The following is a 24,479-nucleotide window of genomic DNA, read 5'->3' as shown; positions in this document are numbered from 1 at the left end:
TTTCAATTATTCGAGTTTCAATTATTGCGACCGTACTGTATTGCACTGTTGCCCAGGATACATTGTTCAAACGCTTTTCTTCCGCGCCTATCTCGAGTGCTTCTCCATCAGCGAGAAGCAAGCAAGCTAGAGGTTAAGTAGGTAATGAAGGACTTCCCCTACGATGGTTATTGTATACTAGGTCATGTACACGAACGTCGGGCCAAGACCTTTCCCCACCCGTGATCTCAAATGGAAAAAGGCGGGCGTGCCCCTCTTCCAGGCGCACAGCGACGAGTGGTAACCGAGGACCCCCAACTACTACCCACAAGTACACCACCACATCCTAAGACGTATTCAAGCAATTCCTACGGTCCACTACCCCTTCGGAATATTATCTTCGGGGATATGAGGAGCGGATCATTGTGTCTCCACGACACAGCAGTTAGTGACAACGCTGCTATCGGATGACATTTGCGTGCATATGGCAATTGCTCATCTCCCACTGTCTCTCAGGGTAAGTGCCGTCACGATCCCGCGCATGGGTGTGCTTGGTTAAGAAGCTAAGGGTTTGTTCAGTTTCAACTGACGACATTGGTCAACGTGGGCTAGCAAACATAACCCGCCGCGGCGTTGGAAAGAGGTTGCTACGCAAGACGAGCACGGGCTCAGAAGCAGCATATAGAGCACGTGCGCACACTCAGCAGACAAGTAAGGGCCTCCACGAAGTCATCTCCGCCCTCCAGGACATGACTGGAGTACCGGTGCAGTCACCGGGCCAATCAAAGCTGCTGGCACAGAAATAGCTAAGACCGCGCACCTTCTTTACTCCCTAGCTCGAAATCCGCCTCCCTTGCCCTCCGTACCAGCCTTACAGTCCACTCCCCCCCCCACACACACACATCCGTCCTACGTCCTAACAGCCCCTGTCAAGCCCGTTTCCATTCCACCGTTCCCTTGGTGAGCGCATCCTCCCGATGGCGGTGCTGCCATTCAACGCGGCCAAACTGCGACGCAACTGAGCCCGGCGTTTCTTATTTCAAACCTGACGGCTACCCACACCGATTGCTTGCACGTCCTCCCTGTGCCAGTCAACGGTGGGCACTTGGGTCTGCCAGAAACCAGAGCTGACACACTCTCACGCCAATGAACGCGGGCGGTTTCTCCTGGCGTGCGACGTAGAGACGCACCCTCCGACACTGCAAATTCTCGCAGCTGCCTCTCAGCCCCGCCTGATAAAACGGGGACGCCCTTCAACCGCCTCCTTTGATCCCAGTGATGATAAGGCATGGTACGCTCAGTTAGTTCTTCCTCGTCTTGGGATGTTGATTGACTGATTGATTGATTGTAGGCCGACGCAACGCAGTCGACGCAATGCAGGCGATGAGGCGCGCCGTAGTGGAGGGCTCCGGATTAATTTTTACCACCTGGGCATCTTTAACGTGCGTCCACATCTCATACAGACGGGCGTTTTTGCTTTTCCCGTCCATCAGAAAAGCGGCCGCCGCGGCTGGGAATCCAACCCGCGACATCGTGCTCAGCAGTGCAACGCCTTAGCCACTGAGCCACCATGGCGGGTCGTCTTGGGATGTCCTTCAGGTGCATTTTGGGAGGCTGCAGTAAACCCCGTTATAACAAACTCCTAGGTACACAGCACTGGATTCGTTGTAAGAAATACTTCGTTAAAAGCGGAGAATATTTGCTCTCAATACAGTACACGCTGGTGACCACGAAATACGTGTGCAGCGGAAGAACGCGCAAAACAGACCGGGGCAATGGCTTCCCTTAAAAGCAGTGCTAGCTTCAATTGCATTTGAATCTACGCACTGATAACGATGGTGACGTTGATTGGCGCAAAGCCAGCAGGAAGTTCAACAACGTCTACTGAAACGAGATTTCGAATAAAGCAATTCTTTAAAAGAAAGACAAGCATTTCCCAAGTGAGAGGGAAGTTGGCAAAGTGCGAATGCCCGAGTTTGCCCGAAGTTACCCGAAGTTAGCCGATTTGATCCGGAGGGGCGCTATGTTAAAGTCTTTGGCATTCGCACGTTACGTACCTCTCACTTGGGAAATGCTTGGGACCGCTGCTACGCCGAGACCGTTGCTACGCACGCTCTCTCTCCTCCTCCGCGCCGTTGCTAGGGGAGAGGGGGAGCGCGGACGGCGGACGAGTGATTCAGGGTCGCTTATAAAGTGCATTCGCACTTAAAACAAGGAGGTTAACCACGCCTGAAACACTCCACTGTGAAAGACATGCACAAGGCCTAGAAACGCTGCCTGATAAGTGGATCGGGCGCGCACCACAATGCCAACGTCGCAGTAAGAGCTAGCCAACTGCCTTAGAGCCCGGGTGTAAGCAATTATAAGCAAGGACGTCAAAATACGCATGTTTCGGCACATGAACGCAAGCCGTTGACGAAACGTTTCGTGATTCGCCAGCTTCTGCAGCGTAACACCTACACCGTTCTGCAGTTGCATGCGCCGTTACATTTACTTACAGCTTGCCTAGGTTCCGTCCCCGGTACTCGCTGGACACCACCACGTCTTCGATGTGGCCCCTCTGCAACGGACAAGCGGCAAATGGCATCTCGCTCAGGGGGATGCTGATCCGGCTAAAAGAATATAATTAACCAAGCCCACAAAGACACTTTCCATCAGCTCCGACTACGCTCGTTTGTTAAACCAAGCCTGTATGACATGACTATAGTGATGCGACAATCACAGTAAAGAAAACAGGCCACGATATGCCATGTTCGTGTAAAGTCTGGGAACAGGCGGAAGAGAGGTTTGCTCAGGAAAATTCTTTAAGCGATATGCTAATCTTAATATTTGATCTTGCAACGAGCGACGGAACAATCCACTATTGCAACAATGAGCAAACTTCCAAACGTTTGCAACAGGCAAAGCTCCCTGCGATATATCCGCATGCGCGGCCTGCACGGACGGCTTGAAACACCGCAATGGCGAAAATCGTGCTGTCGCAGAAATTCCACATGGAAACCGTGGAAATTGTGCAATGGCGGATAGTCTCAGCACCGGATTCGCAAAGCAATATTGCAACATGTAGCTTTAAGTGCCGAGCACTTTAGGCGCTCGCCTTGTCGTACTAGCTCGCTCGATCGACCCAAGTATATAGAGAACCAAGGCGGCATCCCGGGATAACGCTGTTCGCGGCGTACCCCAGACCAGAGTCCTTGAAGGACTCTGCCCAGACGCTTCGAAAGCCAAGCGGTTTACGTAGTCATAAGCCTTCAAAACTCGTGAAACGCTGGCGCTTGTCATACATCTTCCCGTTGATTAGCGCAAAGAAAACTATAGGTAAATTTGAGGGAAAATATACGCAATTAACCGGCAGTGGCCGCGTTCGTTTAGTTAAGGACGCCCGTTGGGTTTGGTTTTACTATTCGCCCCGAGCGCGAACACAGTCGGCCCCTGGCGGCGGCGGGACGAACCGCTCCTAGTGAGGATGGCGCTCTCGCGTCGTCTGCTTTTTCACGTTGCGTGCGGCGCAAGACGCGTGCTGCACACGACAAAACAACCAATATGTGTGCTCGTTTGGCAGTAAGCAATGGCATAGTTAGCTCTGCTTGCGCATTTCCTCTAGAAACGCAATAATCAGCGGTCGTTGCGGGTTAATCCGGTGGTTTCAATTCCAGGAAACATCTTCGCTGTGGTCACCGCTTGAGTGTGAAACGTGTTATCGACATTGCTTCTACACATTGCACTTTTCTTATTGTTGAGTGCAGTCGTCTGCTGTTTCGGGAACGTCGAAGGGTGCTTTTTGAAGGTGGCGTGGTGATTATTTAAAGGATAAAAGTTTAGTACGCGAAACGGGTAAGAAGCGACAAGACCTGCGCATACGCGTCCAAATTCCACACCCTTGTAAAATTGCGCTGTGTCCTTATAGAAAGACGAAACAAACAAAAACATTTACACTGCACACGACCCGTGCGCTTTCGCCCATACATTACCGGACACGTATTTTGCACCCGCAAGCGCCTGTGTGATCGTGTCCTTCCCGTACCTTTTCTAAAATAAATACCGTTTTTGGACAGTCGTTGTTTATACTAAGGAGGAGGAATAAACATTTATTCAACTGTATCGAGTTGCTAATTTTACGTATTATTTAAAATACGGTTCTATGGATGCGAGAGAGTATTTAGGGGGGATTTTTCGGTAAAATAAAGCAGTTGTGAGTTTGCGTCTGTCATGTGGCATTCCGTGTGTCATTGTCATATATATGCTTTTCAAATCCGACATGAATCACCTTGTCCAGAAACGTGTCTCACTCAGCATAACCAAATGCCTAATATTGTCACGTCTTAACATTTTTTCCCACAATGCTTGCTTTCAATATTTGAAAATATTCAATGCTTGCTTTCAATTTTGAATTGATTTCAATTTTGAAAAAGGCGAGCCACAATTCCTGGACAATCTCGGACCAAAGGGGGGTTAATCAGTTTTGAAAATACGTGTTAAAGTACTGCTTTTTCACCGTTACAGAACACAACGCCTAGTGTAGTTTCGATTGCAAGTAATAGTGATAACCATAGTTTGGCTTTTCGCGTTTTCTCTTCTCGCTGCTCTTCCCTTCCCGAAAAAAAAAAAACGAAATGCACAGAATTTTATTTTTTAACCAATCCTCAAGAAGTAAATGCCAAGACAAAGGCGATATTCATTTACAAAACAAAGTAATTACCGGGAACCCGTTGCGCTGATTCGCAACGAGAAATAAAAAGGAAATGTTTTACTACATCTGCAACAGCGCAACTTCATTTATTGCCATCTTTAGGGTTCGTAAGCGACCTTATACGCAAGAATGCAAACACATCTCGCTGTTGCAGGCACCTGTTAGATTTTAAAATGAACGCAAATGGTCAACAGAGCAGCCGTAACAGAAAATTTGTGCTCACTGTGAGGTCTCAGAAGCTTGCTTTGCACACTGGAAACCTGCTTGTCACTTTGCGAAAACCTAGCTAAACATGAGATGTCGATTGTACTGCGTGCGTTGACAATTCAATTCGCAAGTTCACTTGCGACGAAAGCCGTAAATAAGTGACCCGAAACCGTTATTCATCAAACCTTCCTTCAGAGTCGCTAAAATTTCATTTAAAAGACCCGTTAGAGCGGTTACATTTATATCACTGCGCTGATCAAAATTCAGTAATCTTATGTTGCCTTTCGAACACACAAAAAATATAGTAAGCTCTTAAAAAGAATTTCGGGGCAGTTAAGTAGTGCTACCATTTCAGGGCATCCCACAAATGCAAGAATGCGTCATGCTACCAGTGAAAGCGATTGAGATTGTCGTTGTAAACTGAATTTCAGAGATCGAGGCTTCCTGATTTGTTTCTATTTATGCTTTTATTGAAGGCTCAAAGCCATAGTCTGGAAAGATCGAGCTTGCTACGAGCCACAGCGTACAAGTTCATTGTCACAATTACGGCCATTCTGAGACTCCCGATGAGTCGTCGCTTTTTTTGGCGTAGTATTGAAAACTGACTGTCGCTTCCATGCTATACATTGAACGTTGAGGAACTGAACTACAGCATACCACTCTTGTTTGCACCTTTCGTGCGCACATACGGCAAGAAAAAGGCACGAAGCGCGCCCACAGTGTGCATTCTTCCGCTCAGCGGAGTATCCACGCTAGCAGCGCGACGCTGTCGCCACCTACATGTCGAGCTCGCGGCGAATAGTAAACGCAAAATGTGGCAATGCAACGGCGGCACGTGAGGGGAGAAAAGCACAAAGAGAACAGAACTTCCGCTGGCGCAGTTTCAGGCAGGGGGCGCACGAGCACTGCGAAGGCGGGAAATTTGAATTGCATAGGGTGGTAGCCGTAAGCGGATAACAGCGGTACAGCCCATTATGGCGAATCACTGGCTCTGCGCTTCCGACAGCTTTCCGAACGGCTTTAATTTTTCGTTAGACGACGGTGCGTGGCGCGTAAATTTTTCCAGCCATCGAATGCTGAAAATGCCGTACTTTTCAGCTCATGTTGAACACAACGTTTTTGCCTTACAGATATGTCCCCATAGTTTCCTTGCTCGCACAAAAGCAAACGTTACACACTTGCGTTTGTCTACACGAAGATCTGAGAGGACATCTCCGAGGACACGGAGATCTCGCATATCTTCGTACTCACAGCTACCAAGATGGAGGCTAAGGCTATCTGTGAAGTAATGGACGAGCTATGACTCCTGGAAATTCGCAATCCCATTCCTGAACGTTCTTAAGATGCCCAATTATTCGCAAAAGGGGCCACCCCGATTCCTTGTCCGGCCATCTTTTTATATGAAATTCCTAGGGATGAAAACAGTACACGACATAGGGATGTGGCAAACCTGCCCAACAGCCACATGTTTAGCAACAAACAGGTGTATCAGTCAATGCCTAATTGAAGCCGAAATTTCTATTGGCTTCTCGTACGCATTCCTGAACTTTCCATTACATGACAAGAGCGAAATCTATAGGCGGGTAAGAACAAGTGGGTGCCGGATTGATAGATTCATTTGCAGCCTAATTACCTTTTATTACCCACACCTACGCTGCATTGGTCACGACACTAGAACAGAGGATTGGGTGCCGGAGCGATAGGTTCATTTGCAGCCTAATTCTCTTTTATTACCCACACCTACGCTGCATTGGTCACGACAGTAGAACAGAGGATTGGGTGCCGGAGTGATAGGCTCATCTGCAGTCTGATTATCTTGTATTACCCACACCTACGCTGCATTGGTCACGACAGTAGAACAGAGGATTGGGTGCCGGAGCGATAGGTTCATTTGCAGTCTAATTATCTTTTATTACCCACACCTACGCTGCATTGGTCACGACAGTAGAACAGAGGATTGGGTGCCAGAGTGATAGGCTCATCTGCAGTCTGATTATCTTGTATTACCCACACCTACGCTGCATTGGTCACGACACTAGAACAGAGGATTGGGTGCCAGAGTGATAGGTTCATTTGCAGCCTAATTATATTTTATGACCCAAACCTACGCTGCATTGGTCACGACACTAGAAAAACGAAACCCCTTGGCGGGATGATGCGTATGCGGTAATCGTTCTCCCTGTGTCTAAGTCTCCGTCGCTAAATGTAACGGCGGTGGTACATAGCAAACGATAAATCATCTTCGTTTCGCACTTTAAAGCCTTTACGGTTTTTAAAGACTTAAAATCAGAAACGTCCGTCTGTCTGTCCCTCGATTCAACCGCCAAGCCAAAAGATGATAGAATCCCTGAACGAGACTTTTATACGGGCACAACGTTTTCAATACCCTAGATGTCACGTCAATGTTTATACTTGTAAACATTGTTGAGTGAAGTTTCATTTGCAGCGTTCTTTTAATTAAAAATACATGCGGCTGCTGGATTCTTCCGACAGAAAATAAGAAATAGCGCCTCGAAAAAAAAATGTTTTGACCCCAAAATACGAAAAACGCTCGCGGTGCCACCTCGTGGCAGAGTTCTAAGTTCATAATTAAGAAAAGCTACACCGAGGGCTCCAATTTTTTTCGCAATAAAGTTTATTCTCTCTCTCTCCCGTAGATGGCGCAAGCAGTGGATCTAGTAGAGGGTTTAGCGGCATACCGTCTGGTCAGGAAACATGCTTGGAATGGTTATCTCTTCACTGACTAAAGACAAAATATACAAATCACGCTTCGGGAGCACTACGGCTCCCTCGCTCACATATTTTGACTTTGGTCAGTGGCCAGCAAACGATTTTAAGCAGTGTATTGCAATAAGGGCCCCTGCGGCAACCTATTGGTTTGACTCGGGAGAACCTTCACTGTGTTTATCATAAAAGGAACGTAACGGGAGTGGAAGAGCGTGAAAGCTGGGCGGAAAGGGGAAGAGAGGCATTTAAGTTGCAGGGGCGGCTGAAGGCTATCCTCTTTCGACGACACTTGCAGCAAAGTGAGCAGATGCGTGGCCAATTTTTTTTTTTTTTTTTCACGGCGCCGCATTACTGACTTCAGCTGGGATCCGAAGCCGACGCACGTGCCAAAATATCAATCGTTACCGATTACAAGCGTACGCAGCCTCGCAACACTGAAATATCAGGACTGACGCTGCTGTAAGTTGGCACCGTTGTCCTGTGCGCGCGAGATAAGCCGGCTACAGCCACGTTTTGATTGCGGGAAAGATCTATGGGTGGCGGTGAAGCCAGCTCATCTGGAGCCTTCGCGGATTTGGATTTGTACGCCTTCGTAATATAACAGTGTGTTGTCTTGCCGATCCACGGAAGGCCTGGTGAACACAGCCGCGCAGCACTGCCAAGTAAACGAAGCGACTGCTATTCCCGTGCGGCCTTGCTCCTTGTGATGCCATTGTTACTGCAGAGACTGCCCCGGTTTGAGTACTACGTGCTGCAGGGGGTGTGCATCCCTTACCGTGGCCAGGCCCCGGATGAACTTGAGCTCGGCGAAGAGGGTGGCGGAGGCAACCACGAGGCCCCGGTCGAGGTCCTCGATGACCGTGACGTAGTAGGTGCCCGCAGCCGCCTTCATGGCCTCGAACCTGCCTGCGCGCCGGGGAAAAAGTTTGAAAGGACGTAGAATGGGGCTAGTTGGTGATGGTTCATACTGAATAGACAGCATAGTAAAGACAGGATAACGCGCGAGATCATTGAAGCATATCACAAAGTCACAGAAGAGGAAGGGTGCGTTAGCACTCCGTCAATCCTGCTTACTGGTGAGGAACGAAAATTCACTCAGACAGATCCACCATGACAAGAAAGATGACATATTGCAAGCAGACACTCCTACTTTTTCCTGCCAGTGTTCTGGTGTTTCATGGTCGTCCGAGAAAGCCTGTTTCTGCACCTTCATGTTTTCGTTTTAGGTTTTATCGGTTTTACTGCGCAAGCACAGAGTGTCGCTCTCGTGTGTATATTTAGGTGTCCCCGTTCCTGTCGTCTTTTTAAATAAACAGTTGCAAGTTTGTGCCTCGTCCCAGTCCTGTTAGCGTCCTATTCGTGTGTATACTTCGCGCTATTCAGTATGAATGGAAAACGTTTCTCAACGCACATGTCTGACTGCGTGCTTTGGGGCCCGGTGATACCTGTGGACGGCTTTATTTATTACAGATGGCTTTATATGCCGCTACATCGTAGCTACGTCCCTTCGCGTTCGTTTAGTCACCTTTTGGCGCGGGTTACTTGGCCAGTGGGACTAGTGACACACAATACAGCTTCCCCATGAGCTCAGTTATGCGCAGCTCGGGTGTTCCTGCTCTACTTCCTTGCCGGCACGTTCACTTGCCTTGCGGCATATTCTTCCATCACCGGTAACGTGCACAAGTAGCGCATTAACAAAGCAATGCGCTGCTACTATGAAGACCTTGAGTCAAATGTTCTTTTATTTTCTTCACCGTGGCGGCCGTTTTGTTTGACCGGACAAGGACAGTTCCTTGTTTTTGTCCTTAAGCATTTGCCCTAAAATGTTCCCGAGGACATGTCCCCCTCCGTGTAATAATATGTGAGACGCTACAGCGTTTCTTTGCCGTCGAGGCAGAGGTTTCGAACAGGGCTGGTGTATAAACATGCTCTCCAAGCGCTCAAACTCAGCTGAGAAAGGCTGAGATTAAAGCCAGGCTTTCACGACTGCGACAAAAGCACGCACCCTCCACACGATGAGCACAAATGGTCGCTCTTTGGACCACGTTACGCATTGGGTATCCGGGATAACACACACAAACGTATGCCGTAAATGCAGAAACCCTTCCAACGTATTTCATGCAACACGTGGGGCCGCCCTATCATCTGGCCTTCAGTGAACACCATTACGAACGCGTCAGCGCTATAGGAGGCAGCTCTGGCAAGCTCTGGCTTTCGGATTCCGAACGACTCCGAGAGGAGCAGAAGAGGCTGGGGCCCTGGAAGGAGGGCACCACGCCTACGACAATCGTGACAGCTCTTCTTCAATAAACGTTTCTCTCTCTCTCTCTCTCTCCGACCACCGTAGCGGGTGACGGGGCTGCTGTGAATTCGAGAAGATGAAGCTCCTGGAACATACCGGCACATTATCACTGTCATTCTACATTAGTCTGTCATCGCCATTAAAGAGACGTTCCATCAGAGTGTCTGACAGTTCGGTGCCCTGGCGGCTCAACCGCAACAAGTCGGTCGCTCGGCGACATATGGGGCCGAAAACCGGGATAACAAGCGGCTACCAACTACGTGAGCAACGACCAACGGCGACGACGAGTTTCTTCTGGAAACTTAGCTGTGTAAGGCAAAGCCACTAGTCGTGAACGTATTCAATTAGCTATCGCAGGGCAACCCCTCCAGCCAGCTCCAGATGGTTGGATCCGCATACTGGGTGTACCGTTTCATGAAAACTGGGGAGCTCAGGAGTGGCTGAGACAGCTCAAACCATTGTGGCCCCGTCTCCTACACATAATACGTCGCATCTCTGGCACTTTCCGCGGTGCTTCGCAAGAGATCGCTCGACGCCTAGTACGGGCAGTGCTGGTATCCAGAGCGGTCTACGGCGTCATGTGTTAAGATCTGACGAAGCACCAACTTCACCAGCTAGAGGTCTTGTATGGGGAGGCGCTGAGGGCTATTACTGGCCTGCCTCGTCACACTCGCGTCGAAGAGCTGTACCGTTATGCCGGTTCGCCGACGCTTGGAGATTCCATCTCTGCGCGCATAGCAGGTGCCAACGACCGTCACCACTTGACACTGCAGAGACGCCGCCTGGTACGTCACGACGGTGACCGACTACTAGATGAGCCGCCCATCCATCCGCACGTTCGCCCATGGGAGGACGTGCTGATTACAGAGCGGCGACCAGCCCCCCGAAAACTGCTCGTGCTACTCATGCGGCGAAACGTACCGCACTGGTGCAGACCATCGCAGCCACCGACATTACGTGTGTACGTGGACGCCTCCTGGCAACCTCGCACGGCCGCTGTGGCACTTGCAGCTGTAGCGGCAGACAGCAGCAGCGTTACAGCCTACACCGTCGACTCCATTCCGGACAATACGAACCTTGAGCTGCGTGCTATTCAACAAGGCCTACGCCTCACACGTTCCATTCTGCAGGCATGCACTCAGCGCGCGTACCACCGTGTGCACATTTCCACGGACTGTGCCGAGGCCTTACGTTCCCTTACAGGAATTCCACGGAAACACTCTGCATCCCACTGCATTAAACGATCACGCAGCTCCCCGCGCAACACCTTCCACACAACTGAAACAGTACGGTGGATCCCTGGCCGTTGAGGGCATCCCGGTAATGAAAGCGCCCACAGTCTGGTGAGCGAGGCATCTTCGTCGTACCGCCGTCAGCCCTGGGAGAACATTGCCAGCGGAGCCCACTTCGATCTTGACAAGGAGCGCCAGCTTCACCGACGATGGACCAGCTGAAAGCGAATCACGCTGCCAGGCGAACCCAAGCAACAAAGATTTTGAACGAGGCGAGGCGAAAGGTCCCTGGTTCGTTCCCGGGTTTCGGCACCATACGTCGCGGAGCGATCACCTCGTTGCGGTTGAGCTGCAATGGAACGGAGCCGTCAGACACCCTGATGGAACACTTTTTATGGCGATGACAGACCAACGCACAATGATGATGATACTGGTGCCCTAGAGCCACGAGCGACATCTTCTTCCTCTATGATTTGCAACAGGGGCGTTTGCTTTCCATCCACGTGGCCCTCTCTTCTTTACCCCCGTACGTAAAGGGCGCACTTTCAGTAAGTTTCACAATGCCCGAGATTGGCATCCAGATGACTGAACGCTTCGCCAGCGGCCAGGGAAGCCAGCCAGCGAGAACTTGTTGGGCAGGGCGTGCCCAGCACATCCGTAATCAGAGGCGACGAAAAACTATAACTGGGAAACAGAACGCCGAGAGCCGAGCGTGTTACCACAGCGCTACCTCACCACCAACGCAACGACAGTAACCCGAGTGCGTGCGGCGCTTACGTCATATCGCGTGACAGGTGGACGTTACGGTAGAACCCATGCATCCCCCAACTAAGGACTCTAATTTTGGAAAAGTACAATGCGTGTAGCCTTGGCGGCACACGAAGCCTTGTCACGGGCTGCGCGTTTCGCAGCAGCCGCTGAGGACGATGTCGGAGCCTCGGAGCGCATGCTGCTCTCGCCATTTGCCTCCTCACGATTCCACCTTATCCCCTTCCTTCTCGTTCACTATCGCACCCTTCTCGCTCCGCCCCTCTCCACTTGCTGTTACCAGTTGTTTGCACCGACGCCATCGCGCAAGCCAAAGACGGCAGCCCCTGTTAAATTCGGAAGCAGTCACCGTCGGTGCTCGGCAGAAATGGCCGCGCCGCAGAGCCCACGTGAACAAGCGCCGCTGAGCTATTGGCTGGCGCATTCGCGTTACGCAAGCCCGCGCATGCGCACACCTTCCAGCTGGAGAGTCGACGCGGCACGCGCAAAAGCAGATGGTACAGGTTCCATCAAAGGTAACTGGAACACGGTCTCGTAAATTTCCTAGAATTTCTTCCTCCGAGAACTGCGTGGCTGAATTTGTGTGCGTTTAAAGAAGTCCTCCCTTTCTGTAACCCGGTAGTGCCTGTCATAAAGCCGGTACGATAAATATTTTGCGACATTCACACATCTTTGTTCCAGTTACTCATGACGGCAGCTGTACGTCAGTGGCTCATGCGTGATTAAAACCCGTAAAAATACCCAATGCGACAGTACCGAGTTCTTATTTGCGCCCATGCGAACCTGGTGTACAACAAGAGGTCTGTGAGTTGGGCGAGTTGGTGATAGTTGACCATGAACCTGTTGTAATGCGTGAACACCTAAAAACACAGTCGCGAGAACCGATTTTCAACGCCAGAGCGTGCCGGTGCCTTCACCTTCTGCCTACAGCCTTCTTTCATATAACAAGCCGCTTAACAGTGCCGTCAAGGCTGACACCTGCGGCGCTCACGTGGCATCACATCAGATTTCGACGTACGGTGGCGGTGCGGGCCCTTTTTGAGCGAGTGGCAACAAACTTACTCGTGAACTGTTCTCGAGACGCATCGCCTCCCACAGTGAGCTGGGTCAGGAGGTCCAGGAAACCTGCACGAAATTCGGTACAATAATGCCACTGACTTCGTATGCAAAATGTCAGACTTTATCCTGACTTTTATGCGAACTTTATACGGTATTGATTTCCTATTGACTTTATACAAAACTTTGTATTGACTTTGCGAGCCATTGATTTTGCGGCATTGAGGTTCAGCGCCTACGTATGTAAACTAAACCTGCATATTTCCTTTCCCATCAGCTTGTGCGACTCATACAGAATGCATATGTATGGCCGCCTTGTTATCACCACTGTTGTGTTATCTACCGAATTATTAAAGCGAAGCTTTCTAGGCTTCACTGAGAGTCGTAACTAAGTAGTCTTAATTAAAGTACGTAGTCGTGACCAAAATCACTAAGTAGTCGTAACCAAAACGCACCGCAGGAAAGCCAAATTTACACAACGGGATATCGCTAGGGCCCATGATGGTGATGAAACAAGAAAAAGAAAAGCTCTTGCCGTAGTCGGAATCGAACCTTGGTCTGTCGCGTTATGAAGCCGACGTCTATCCGATTGTGCCATCATCGCATTCAGGTCGCTCAGAATTTCCTTCCGTCTCCTTGCGAGGGCGTAGACTTTGGCTGAGTTGAAGCCAACAAGTTGCACGTACTTTATTACGCAGTACGTCTTCATATAAACAGCACTACACCTTTACCGCTAACAATCAACGTTCAAATCCCATCCGTCTAACGACGACGACGGGTGGTACTGAGGTGACTCAGCTTTCTCGCAAGGAATCAGTTTGCTGCAGTCTGGGTTTGGACTTTCACTCGCAGCCAGCATACACGTTGACCGTCGACGCTTTGACTTTGGCACTTCGCCATTTGATTTTCGCACGCAAGAACGCTTCGCATTTCAACCATCGTCGGCGTTAGACGGAGGGGAGATTTAAACTTTTAAATGCAGAGCATTTCTTTAACTCACGATGTCACCCGGCGTTGTCGGCGTGCCTCGGCGTCCGCAACAGCCGTTCCAGGTGCGCCCTCTCCCCCACTCCTCCTCTCCCGCATCACGCTACCCTCCTCGCTCTCAACAACAGGTCCGCACCCCTCCCCCTACACTATATAAAAAAATAATACTTAACGGCACCTGGTTTCGATCCCACGACCCTGCGGGCGGAACGCAAGGTACATGGTGCTCTACCCACTTCGCCACAAAGCCGACACAGAATGGAAGGCTACGAACGCGCCTTATATCCTTGACTCATTCAAACTACGTCAAGAAGCTGCTGATACAACGCATTCACTACCTGTGGGCGGAACGCGAGGTACATGGTGCTCTTCCCACTGCGCCACAAAACCGACACAGAATGAAAGGCTACGAACGCGCCTTATATCCTTGACTCATTCAAACTACGTCAAGAAGCTGCTGATACAACGCATTCACTACCACCAACTCCCCAAACGCTAAACGTTAACGCAATACACCCACCCCCTATGCGACGCATTTACTCGAGTCCCCCTCGCGGGGAGATGGGCCCTTTTTTTTTCTTACTGCTATTGTACATGTCTATTCATGTATTCCCACCTGCTTTGGTTCCAGAAAAAGACGAAGTATTTCAGATAAATATCCTGCCTTCCCTATGGGAGGCTGGCACGCTAGACTGACATGAGCCTGACTTAATCTGGTCCTCGGAAGAATACAAAATTAGGGTGGTTGGTACATCGTGAACATAGAAGCTGAGAGAGAGAGAAAAGGACCGGAGAAGAAAATAAAATAAAACAAAATAAACAAATAAATAAATAAGGCGGGTGGGCACACGCGGTGGCGACTATACAATCAGTTGCTAGTGCGCGCTTTGTGCGTCCACTCACCTTCGTTTGTCCTTGTCTTTCGCGCAGCCTTTATTTTGTTAATTCGATCAACGCCTCTCGCTCGACCCTACCGACTGCTGTACCGGCACCTCCCAACAAAGTCCCGTGTACCTATATAAAAATGAATTAATCTAATAGCAAATCATTTGTAGTGCTGTATCATGCAGACAACAGGGCCTGAACGTATTGGTAAGACCAACGCTCTCGTTAGTGTTGCATCATGGCTGCCATGGGTGCAGTCATAGTTGATTTCGCTGAATTGGCAAAATTGCTTCTGCTCACCGACTAGGCAGAGTCAATGATAATTATTGATAGTCACTATGGCTACTGAGTGGACGGAAGCAGTCTGGCCGATTGGGTAATATCAAGACCGAGTGATCACTTGCAGACGCGGAACAACACCATGTACAGAATGGGAGCACTCGGTCTAGATTTTTACCCAATCCGCTAAATTGATTCCGCTCACTGACTAGACGGAGGGCCACTATCAATAATTAACCGTCACTCTATCCAGTCGGTGAGTGGCAGCGGTTGGGCCGATTGGGTAAAATCACGCATGACTGCCCCCATGGCGACCACAACGCAACACTAACGAGACCATTTGTAAGTGTAAGTTCATAACTTCCCACCTAAAGCTTGATAGGCCATCACGCGCGCTGTTGTGTGGGACTGCGGTTTGGTTTAGGCTGCCTTGAGATGAGAATGTGTACAGGAGTCTCGTGATCACGGACGTTTGTAGCGCTTCGCCTTTATGAAAGATAAGGCCTTCACAGGAAGGAAAAGAGCATGCGACTTTCCAGCAGCCCAACATGGTAGCCACTACGCTACCACTGTCGGAAATTTTTTGAAGACTTTTTAGCATTTTCGTATTGTTAAACGTTCCTAACAGTACCGCAGTCACCTCAAAACTTCCTTGGCAAACTGCTGGACTTTTTGGAAATACATATTGAATGATAGAGGCATTGTATGGTTCGTTTTGTTTGCCACGACGACACGACGCAAGGCCACACATGAATATTTATTAATCCAATATATATATATATATATATATATATATATTGGCAATTTTTGCAAATTCGGTGCTATCTATCAATACTAAAAACAAGCAGTTGAGGCCATCTGAGCGCGAGGGTGGGGTATATAGGTATAAAACGTAAGCATCGTATCAGTAGGTCAACTACAGGGCTACTAAGTTGACGAGAATCTTGAAAAACAATAGCACAACAGACTGGCAAAAAGCGATTAAGGATCGGCTCTATTCCGATGTGCCTTGATTTACCTTCTCGTGGCGCTTCGTGACAGGCGTATGGTTACAATCCGGTTGCAGCGTAAGTAACGCTCCGGCAATGTCGGCCGGCACAAGCACGCAACCTTGTTTGAAAACCAAATGACGCTGCGACGTCACTGACCCCGATCGTAGTCGCCAGAGCTCAGTGGTCGAACCCTGAGCGAAGCGTCGGTTGGCGGAAGCTCGACGCCGACTCCCTCGACGGTCTCCAGCGCTTCCAGGAGCTTCGGGTCGAACAGCAACGATTCCCCCTCCGGCTCCCCGCCATTCTGGACGAGAAGCAGAAATGTCCCCGGGGCTGTGAGTTAGTACTTAGAGTAGTGAGTGAATCGCTTGTTAGAACAAGTATACAGGCGTGCACGGTAGGATGGCAAAAAGAATAGAGGGAAGTGATTACTCGTCAAGGGCCGTATTCGAATGATATTCTTGTCGATGGCACCTGGAGGCCTGGAGGTCGGCCCCAGCTATAGACTACTAGCACGAGATTACTTTTAGCAGCAAAAGTGGAACTTTCAAGACAGAAACATCGGCACCGGTAAGGCGCCGGCTTTTACGCTTTTACGCCATAGCCAGCAAAGCCAGGCCCTGCTGTGCAGTGTACAAAACGTAAATTTGCTATTAGGACTCGTTCTCACATCTGCTATGAGTGTTGCCGTGGCATGCGCGGTGGCGAATTCAATCCCAATAAAGAACCTCATGTGCATGCACAGGCACGCCGACCATGCGTCGGGCAGCCGGCCGCATACATTAGCCGAATTCCCTCTTTAATAAATGTATATACAAAATACAAATAGAAGCTGCATTTATCAAGAAGGAGAGGGCACGTGCTGTGGAACGCCGAGCGGTTGCGCCCCACATGTGCTCCCGCTGTTTTCTGCTCTGTGCGCGTAAATAACGCGTCCCTGGCACCGTCTTTGGTTTTGTTATGTTTATGAGTATGCGCTGACTTGATCGACACCAAAATTGGCCCGATCAAGCCTACCAGACCTTCGGAATCGACCCCGCCAGTACCGTACCTCCCGGCAGGCCGCCAGTTAGGCCTAAAGGCCCGGCTGCGACGCTCATCAAGTGCTCCATCGGCCGCAGCTGCCGCACCCCCAGCGGCCGGCGCGGCTGCCACCCCAGCTGCAACGAACGACGAGGCGCGGACGACAACGACGACGATGAGCCACGAGACTAGGCCGCAACAGGTTGCCTACGGACTGCGTGCTCTCCAGAACGAATCGGCGATCCAAATGGCCTCTCTACCACACCAAGCACCGCCCTGCAATGACGTTTCAGAAATGGACAACCGAGAAGATGCCGAAGATGCTGAAGGGCACATGGAAGACTCCGACGAGCCAACAACTGGAGAAGACGACGACGACGGCTGGCAGCGCGTCCATCTGCCTAAGAAGAAGAGGCCTACGCGCACAGACAGGGTGAGTCGGACGCGCTACACCTTACAATTGAGACCACTCAACAAAGACCGAATAACCAAAATTCCCCGCCAAGCTATAGCCACGGTAATTGGACGCACAGCTCCTAGTGCAGAACTGGCCGAAATGGCCGCGGTCACGTTCGATGACGCGGCTAATAGTGCTCACATTGCACTTTATGATGAAAATCATGCTGCTCGCCTCGCGGAAATTGACCATCTCACCGTCCGGCTTAACGGCAAAGTTGAGACAATCGATGTGGTGGTAGAATTGACCCCTTCGACTAGGAACACTACTCGCGGTGTCATACAAGTCGACCCTGCCGATAGCAACGAGACAATTCTAAACTGGTTACGCTGTGAACAAGCAGATGTCATTAAGGTCCAGAAAATCGGAAAGACAGATCGAGCAATTCTAACATTTGATTCCCCCACCCTTCCTAAAACAGTCAAGTACTACATGGAATTGGTACGAGTAGCTGAGTACCGACCAATGAGATTGGTGTGCTTTAACTGCCACAGTCTGGGACATATGGCCAAGTTCTGTCCATCTCCGAGGGTGTGTAAAGAGTGTGGCCGCTCCCATGCCGAGACCGCGGAATGCGGTTCTACCACGTATTGCGTCGCATGTAAAGAAACCGGTCACCTTGCCGTTAGCAAGGTTTGCCCGAGTCGCATGCCCGAGAAGGACGAGCGCAGCACTAGGTCAATTTCGACTAAGAAAGAACTCCCTGACGCGGCTTTGTCAACTGCCCCACGCTCTACACCACAGGGCGTCACCTGGGCTTCTACTGTAACAGGAACCCCCCCGAAGTTGTCTCCAATTGTCTCTCTTCCCGACAATCACCCGTTGGTGATAGAAAATTCTCAACTTCGCCGCACCCTCTTCGAGCTACGCGGGGGGGGGGGGGTTGTGGTTCGCGACGGGAAAATGAAAGGAAATTCACTGGGGATATTTTGAGCTCGGCAGGGAGCTCACCTGCATACAACCCAGTGCAGGGGAAGGGAAGTAGAGGGGGAGTGATAGGATAAAGTATAAAGAGAGAGAGAGAGAGAGAGAGAGAAAGGTATAAAGAGAGCTGTCAGTCCTAGAACGCTGTCAGTCCGGGCACACCAGTCAATCACTGCACTCCGGGCTACAGCCGCTGCGTGAGGCCGGTCGTCTTCAGGAAGTGAAGCAGATAAGTGAACACTTCCCGTTGGGTTGCCGCAGGTCCCTTCGGGAACAGAAGGTCCTCCATGTCGGCGCTAGGAAGGCCTCGACGCTGGAGCGCTCGGTGGAGCTCTGCTCTCGGGCCTGCGTGGTGGGGGCAGAAGCAGAGTAGGTGCTCGAGCGTCTCCAGGTCGGAACAGTCCGCACATGTTGGGGAGTCCTTGCGGCCGTGTCGGTGCAGACGCTCCGCCACATTGCAGCAGTTCAGCCGCATGCGGAGAAGCAGGCAGCGGGCGTCCCTGCTGATGCGTGCGGGCAACGGTCTGGGCGCCAGGCCGCTCACGACCCGAGGGTCGGGGTGCATCGTCTGCACCATGCGGGCCAGGGCAGTGCGGGCCTCGTCGAACGCGGTGACGTCTTTGGAGACTGGGGTGCCCTCCTGGTGGGCCTCCCTGGCGCGGGCGTCGGCGTCTTCGTTGCCCCGGATGCCACTGTGGCCCGGCAGCCAGTGGAGCCGCAGGTCGCAGCCTCGGGAGGCCACAGTGCGCAGCTTGATTGCAAGGGAGCGCTCCGGGTAGCCGCTGCTGTTGGTGGGTTGATCGGCCGCGTGCAGCCGCAGCAGGGCAGTCCTGGAGTCCGTGAGGATGACCGCCCCGGGGTGGTTATGGGGCCCCCTTTCGAGGAGGAGGTCGGCGGCCAGGTGCAGCGCTGCCAGCTCCGCCCGTGTGGAGGAAGTGGGGAAGGGCAGGCGGCAGCTCCGGCTGGCTCCCAGCTCAGGCACCACGCACGCAGCCGCCCCCTCGCACGTGCTGTGCTTGACGGAGCCGTCCGTGAAGAGATGCAGGTAGCTGCTCAGCTTGTCCTGCAGCAGGACGGCCGCCTCTTGGCGGATGGCCTGGGGTGGTGTGGTCCGCTTGTTGCGGACCCCGCGGAGGGTCGTGGTGATCTGCAGGGCCTCCCCGGTGTCTGGTTGTGGCGGCTCCAGACAGGGTCGGTTCGGAACCTCGATGCCCTCCTCGAAGATAGTGAGCAGCGCTCCCATGTGCGAGTTGGGCCGGCTACGGAACCTCTGCAGGAGCGGAGCCCCGTCACGTACGGCCAGCAGACGCTGGATGTGCCGCAGCCCCGTCTGCAAGGCCCGCATCTCGATGGGCCAGGTGCCCGCCTCGGTGTAAGTTCCCGCAACCGGCGACGTGGAGGGGAGGCCCAGGCAGAGGCGGATGGCGCGGCGTTGGTCGATCTCCAGCTCCTGCCAGCGTCGTGGTCCCAGGTAGGCGAGTGGAAGCGCGTACAGCACAGCTGCGGAGGCCATGCCGTGGAACACGCGCTGCGCCACTTGGTGTGAGCAACCATTGCCTCGTGACAGAAGCTGCCGCACCCCTTGGAGCACCTGTGCGCTGCGTGCCCGGAGGGCCTTGACAGCGGGCAGCCATGTGAGCCGGCAGTCAATGAGCAGCCCCAGGTACTTCACGGTCAGCCGCCAGGGAAGAGGTCGCCCGTTGAGTGTGATGGGTGGTGTTGCCTGTCGAGCCCTCCATCCTCCCGGGTGCAGCATAAGGGCCTGCGTTTTGGCCTCCGAGAGCTGCAGGCCACGGCTCTCGAGGAAGACCGCAACTGCGCCCAGAGCCTCCTGGAGGCACGCCTTGACTATATGGCAGTCTTTGGTGGGGCCATGGGTCCAGAGTGCCACGTCGTCAGCATACACCGCCACCTCTACTGGGTGTCGCAAGCCTGGAGGGATGCAGTCGGGGAGAGGAACCAGCACCAAGTTGAAAAGAAACGGGCTCAGCACGCTTCCCTGGGGCACCCCGGAGCGGACGTCTCGAGGACTGCTGGTCGCCCGGCCTACCTTCACCCGCAGGGTCCGGTCACGCAGGAACGCCCGGATGTAGCCTCCTAGGCGCCCCACAACGCCCATGCCGTCCAGGGCCTCCAGGATGGCCCCGTGGGCAACCGTGTCGAATGCCGACCGCATGTCCAGCAGGAGCAGGAAGGCCACCTCCTTGTCATGGCGGGCCTGCTCCAGCATGGAGATGACGTCCCCCAGGGAGTCAGCCGTGCAGCGGTGCCGCCTGAAGCCGCTTTGCTGCTCCCGGAAGACGCCGCTGTGGTCGGCAATCCACTCGAGACGGGCAAGGGCTGCACTCTCCATGACCTTCCCAGCAGCCGACGTCAGGGACACGGGACGGTAGGACTCTGGCTTCTTCGGGGGTTTGCCGACCTTGAGAATTGGCGAGATGAGCCCCACGAGCCAGGGTGGAGGGAGGACACCAGTCCGCCAGACCCGATTGAACAGTCGCAGAAGCGGCTCTAACTGAGTCACGTCCAGGTTCCGCAGCATCTGGTACGTAACCCCGTCCATACCAGGAGCGCTCCGCCGCTTGGAGCATCGATTCAGGGCGGCCTGCAGCTCACGGAGCGTGATGTCCGTGGAGCAGAGGGACACCACTTTCTGGTCGTGTGGGGCGGCTGGCTCCCCGTCGGGTGAGGCCGCAGGAACTGGAGGCGGGGTTTGAGCAGCCTTGGCAAACTGGTCGGCGAACAGCTCCGCCAGGGCCCCTTCTGTGATGCCCAGGGATATGGCGACCGCATGCAGGGGACGCCGGCTGGTGGTGGTAGGCCCCAGCAGAGCCTTAAAGATACGCCAGGCTCTGCCCGGGTCCTTACGAGAGTCCATGGACGAACACAGCGACTCCCAGCCCTGCCTGCGACGCTGCCGTGCCCGTCGGCGGCATTGGGCGTCCGCCCGCCGGTACTCCGTCCAATCCTCTGGGCGCTTGCTTCGCAAAGCCTTCCTCTGTAGCTGGTTGCGGCGGGCCCGAAGCCGTAGCAGCTGCATGTCCGGGAGGGGCGTGCAGAGAGGTACCTCTCCCCGTACCGTTGCCTTGTCGGCGCTCCGCACGACTGCTGCGAGGAAGTCGACTTCAGGATCCTCGGTGCATTTGGTCATTTCCTTGCGGAAGTCGACCCAACTAGTGACTGCGTAAGCCCTTGTGTCGGCTCGCTTGCGGTGGTTCCCGGGGGTGACCAGTATGGGGTAGTGGTCAGAACCCCACGTGCTGGCGGCGGTCTCCCAGGAATAGGCGCACCGCTGCGTCACCAGGGTTAGGTCGATGCATGACTGCTGGACCGTGCCACTGCGACGACATGGGCGGACGAAAGTAGGGCTGCCGGTGTTGGCCACGTGCAGTCCACAGGTGGTGATGGCGTCTAACAGCTCTTCGGGTGGCTCGATGACTCCCCCAGGCAGGGTGATGTGCATTGAAGTCGCCGCACAGTACAGCGTCCGAGCCCAGGTTTGCGCGCAGCCGGCACAGCGCCACGGCGTCCCATGGTTTCTGCGGCCGGATGTAGACGCTGGCCACGGTAGTGTCCGTTGTCCCCATGCGTACTGTCACGGCGGCACACTCCATTGGGCCGTCAGCAACTGGGGCCAGGTCAACAGGAGCACTGTTGAGGGTGGCGCGCACATAGACCGCTGCCCGCGACTTTCCCGGTGGGTGGCTGGCGTCGCGGCACGGTGTGCTGCTGCAAGACCTCAGGCGGCAGCTCGTGGCGCTGAGATGGCACACGTAGCCCGGCAGACGCGGCGTGTCGCTATAGATGTACACTTCCTGCAGTGCCAGCACGTCGAAGGACTCCCGCAACAGGTGCTCAGTCAGCTCCGCGCTGCGACGGCCTAGGCCGTTGCAGTTCCACTGCAGGATGCGTGGCCGCTGGCCTTTCCCACTGGGTCTGCTAGCCATGGTGTAGGTGGGCGGGGGGGCTAAGTAGGGCCAAGGCGTCTGTGGCCGCCATCCTTGCCGGGTCATCGGCAGGCAGTCGGCCCACCAAGCTGTGCGTCAGGGCCAGGAGGACGGGCATCAGCTGCTCTGGGCCGGGGGCTGCAAGCGCAACGACTGGGACTGCGGGCGGGGCGGGCTGCTGGGCAGTGGCGCGCCTGGCTGCCTTTCGCTGGGCTGGAGACCGGGGCTGCAGTCGTCCCTGGGGAGTCTGTGGGCCAAGCCGTGTCTGCTGCTGGGTGCTGCACCGCCTGACCATCTCGGCGTAGCTGGGCTGCACTGATAGAACCGACGCCTCGACCTCAGCACGGGGCACTGGCTTTAGCGCCTGGGCCATGGCTGTGGCCACACGGCGCTCGTGCTGCCAGCGTGGGCAACGGGGGTCCGTCACACTGTGGCGGCCACTACAGTTGGAGCAGCGGGCAACACCTGCGGTGCACTGTTGTGAGTTGTGTCCTCCCCCACAACGCGCACACCTCACGGTACCCTTGCAGCCGGCCGTCACATGATCAAGTCTCCCACATCGGCCGCACTGGACAGGTCTGGGACGGCAGGCTCTCACGGGGAGCAGCAGCTTGTAGACAGCGACGAAGGCGGGTGGGACCGGTCCCGCAAAGTGCATCACCACTGCACCATTGCGTTGCCGGGACGTTTCACTTATCGGCACATCGGATTTAACGTTGGCCATTATCTCGTCCGACGTGAGTTGCGGGTCCACGCCGAAGATCAGGCCACGACTTGTGCCGCGTTCGACGGGTCGATAGGCTCGTACGGGTATACCACATATTTCCTCCGTTGCCAGCAGAGAAGAGAGGCACTCCGCAGTCTCGGCATCGGCGGCAACAACGTTTAAGCGAGTGTTCATTCTCACTTGGGAGACACCGGCGACAGCGGCCAATTCACGGGCGACTGCCTCCCTCGATACCGCAAGGAAGGAGGCAGAGCGGTCAGTGGGACGAAATAGGCAGGTGCCGACAGCAGGCTGGTGTATCGGTCGCGTGGCAGCAAGCTTCCGCGCTTTGCGACGGTGTGCCTTTGAGATCTTCTGCGTCCACTGGCCCTCCACGTCGTCCGAAGAAGGTTCGGCGTTGGGTCGCCCTTCTGTGGGGACGCCTGTGGCCGCAAAATCCATCGGCGTGACCACGCACTGCGCCGCATCACCATCTTCTTCCTCGGCCAGAAGAGCGGACGCGGCCGCCGCTCTGTCACGCAGCTCTGCGGCGCGCCGCGCAAAGCGCACAAGCTCGTTGGCGAGCTCGGCGCCACTCGGCGAGGTAGCGGGGGCACCATTCGACGAGGCAGCGGGACGCTGAGGAAGCTCCCTCGCAGAAGCCGCCATCGCAACCTGTCCAGTGGAGGTAGCAAGGGGCCGGTAATGCGCAGGAGAGCTCACGTGAGAGCGTGACCTGGCCTTTCGTGTTTTGCCGATCTGCGCAGCCTGGGACATTTTCACCCCTTGCGGAGCATCGCTGGTCTGGTTGCGGCGCTTGGGGATGGGGGCGCGCGCATCGGCCGCCGTCCCTGGGTCCACTGTTGAAATGTCACCAGCTGTATCCTCGTCGGCGTACTCTTGTTCTTCTCCCGAACCGTCGGCGGGGTCTCGGCCGCGTTTTTTTGGCGGCGCAGAGTCCATGCTGACCACCTGGTCGTCTGCATCGGCGTTGAGAGGGCTGTGCTGCGCTTCGACGCCTGCACAGTGGTCGCCAGACGTAACCAGGGAGGGCGTGGTGGTCGATGATACAGCGCCGAGAGGGAGAGGTCTCCTGCCCCGAGCTTGCAGCAGCTCAGTGGCGCGTGCATGGCTGGCCAGGATATCGCTGCACCCGGCTAAGAGGAGTTCTAAGCTGCGTGCACAGTCGATGCTGCTGGTTCGGCGGTGCCGCGTCACTTGGCGGCGTACCTCAGCTGGCACGAATGTCGTTGTTAACGGCAGGCTGTCTTGAGGCAGACTGTGGCTGGGCGGGCTTGCTCCTTGCGTGGGCATGCCG

At 53.8% G+C, this 24,479-nt stretch overlaps 1 protein-coding gene across 1 annotated transcript in view; it reads right to left on the bottom strand.

Moving 5' to 3' along the window:
* The window catches only part of Gnpnat (glucosamine 6-phosphate N-acetyltransferase), a 50,302-nt gene that overhangs the window by 3,003 nt on the left and 22,820 nt on the right, over positions 1-24,479 (bottom strand). The window contains exons 2-5 of the mRNA XM_077694903.1: positions 16,261-16,408; positions 12,968-13,030; positions 8,379-8,509; positions 2,478-2,539 (exon numbers count right to left, since the gene is read on the bottom strand). Coding sequence (XP_077551029.1) covers positions 2,478-2,539; positions 8,379-8,509; positions 12,968-13,030; positions 16,261-16,408 — 404 coding nt within the window. The remainder of the gene's footprint in view (positions 1-2,477; positions 2,540-8,378; positions 8,510-12,967; positions 13,031-16,260; positions 16,409-24,479) is intronic.

The sequence above is a fragment of the Haemaphysalis longicornis genome, unplaced genomic scaffold (genome assembly GCF_048455015.1).
Source record: "Haemaphysalis longicornis isolate Haplotype H1 unplaced genomic scaffold, Haemaphysalis longicornis Haplotype H1 scaffold_13, whole genome shotgun sequence".
Taxonomy (NCBI): Eukaryota; Metazoa; Arthropoda; class Arachnida; order Ixodida; family Ixodidae; genus Haemaphysalis; species Haemaphysalis longicornis.
The sequence above is the reverse complement of the archived record's forward strand: the minus strand, read 5'-3'. Positions and strand labels throughout refer to the sequence as shown.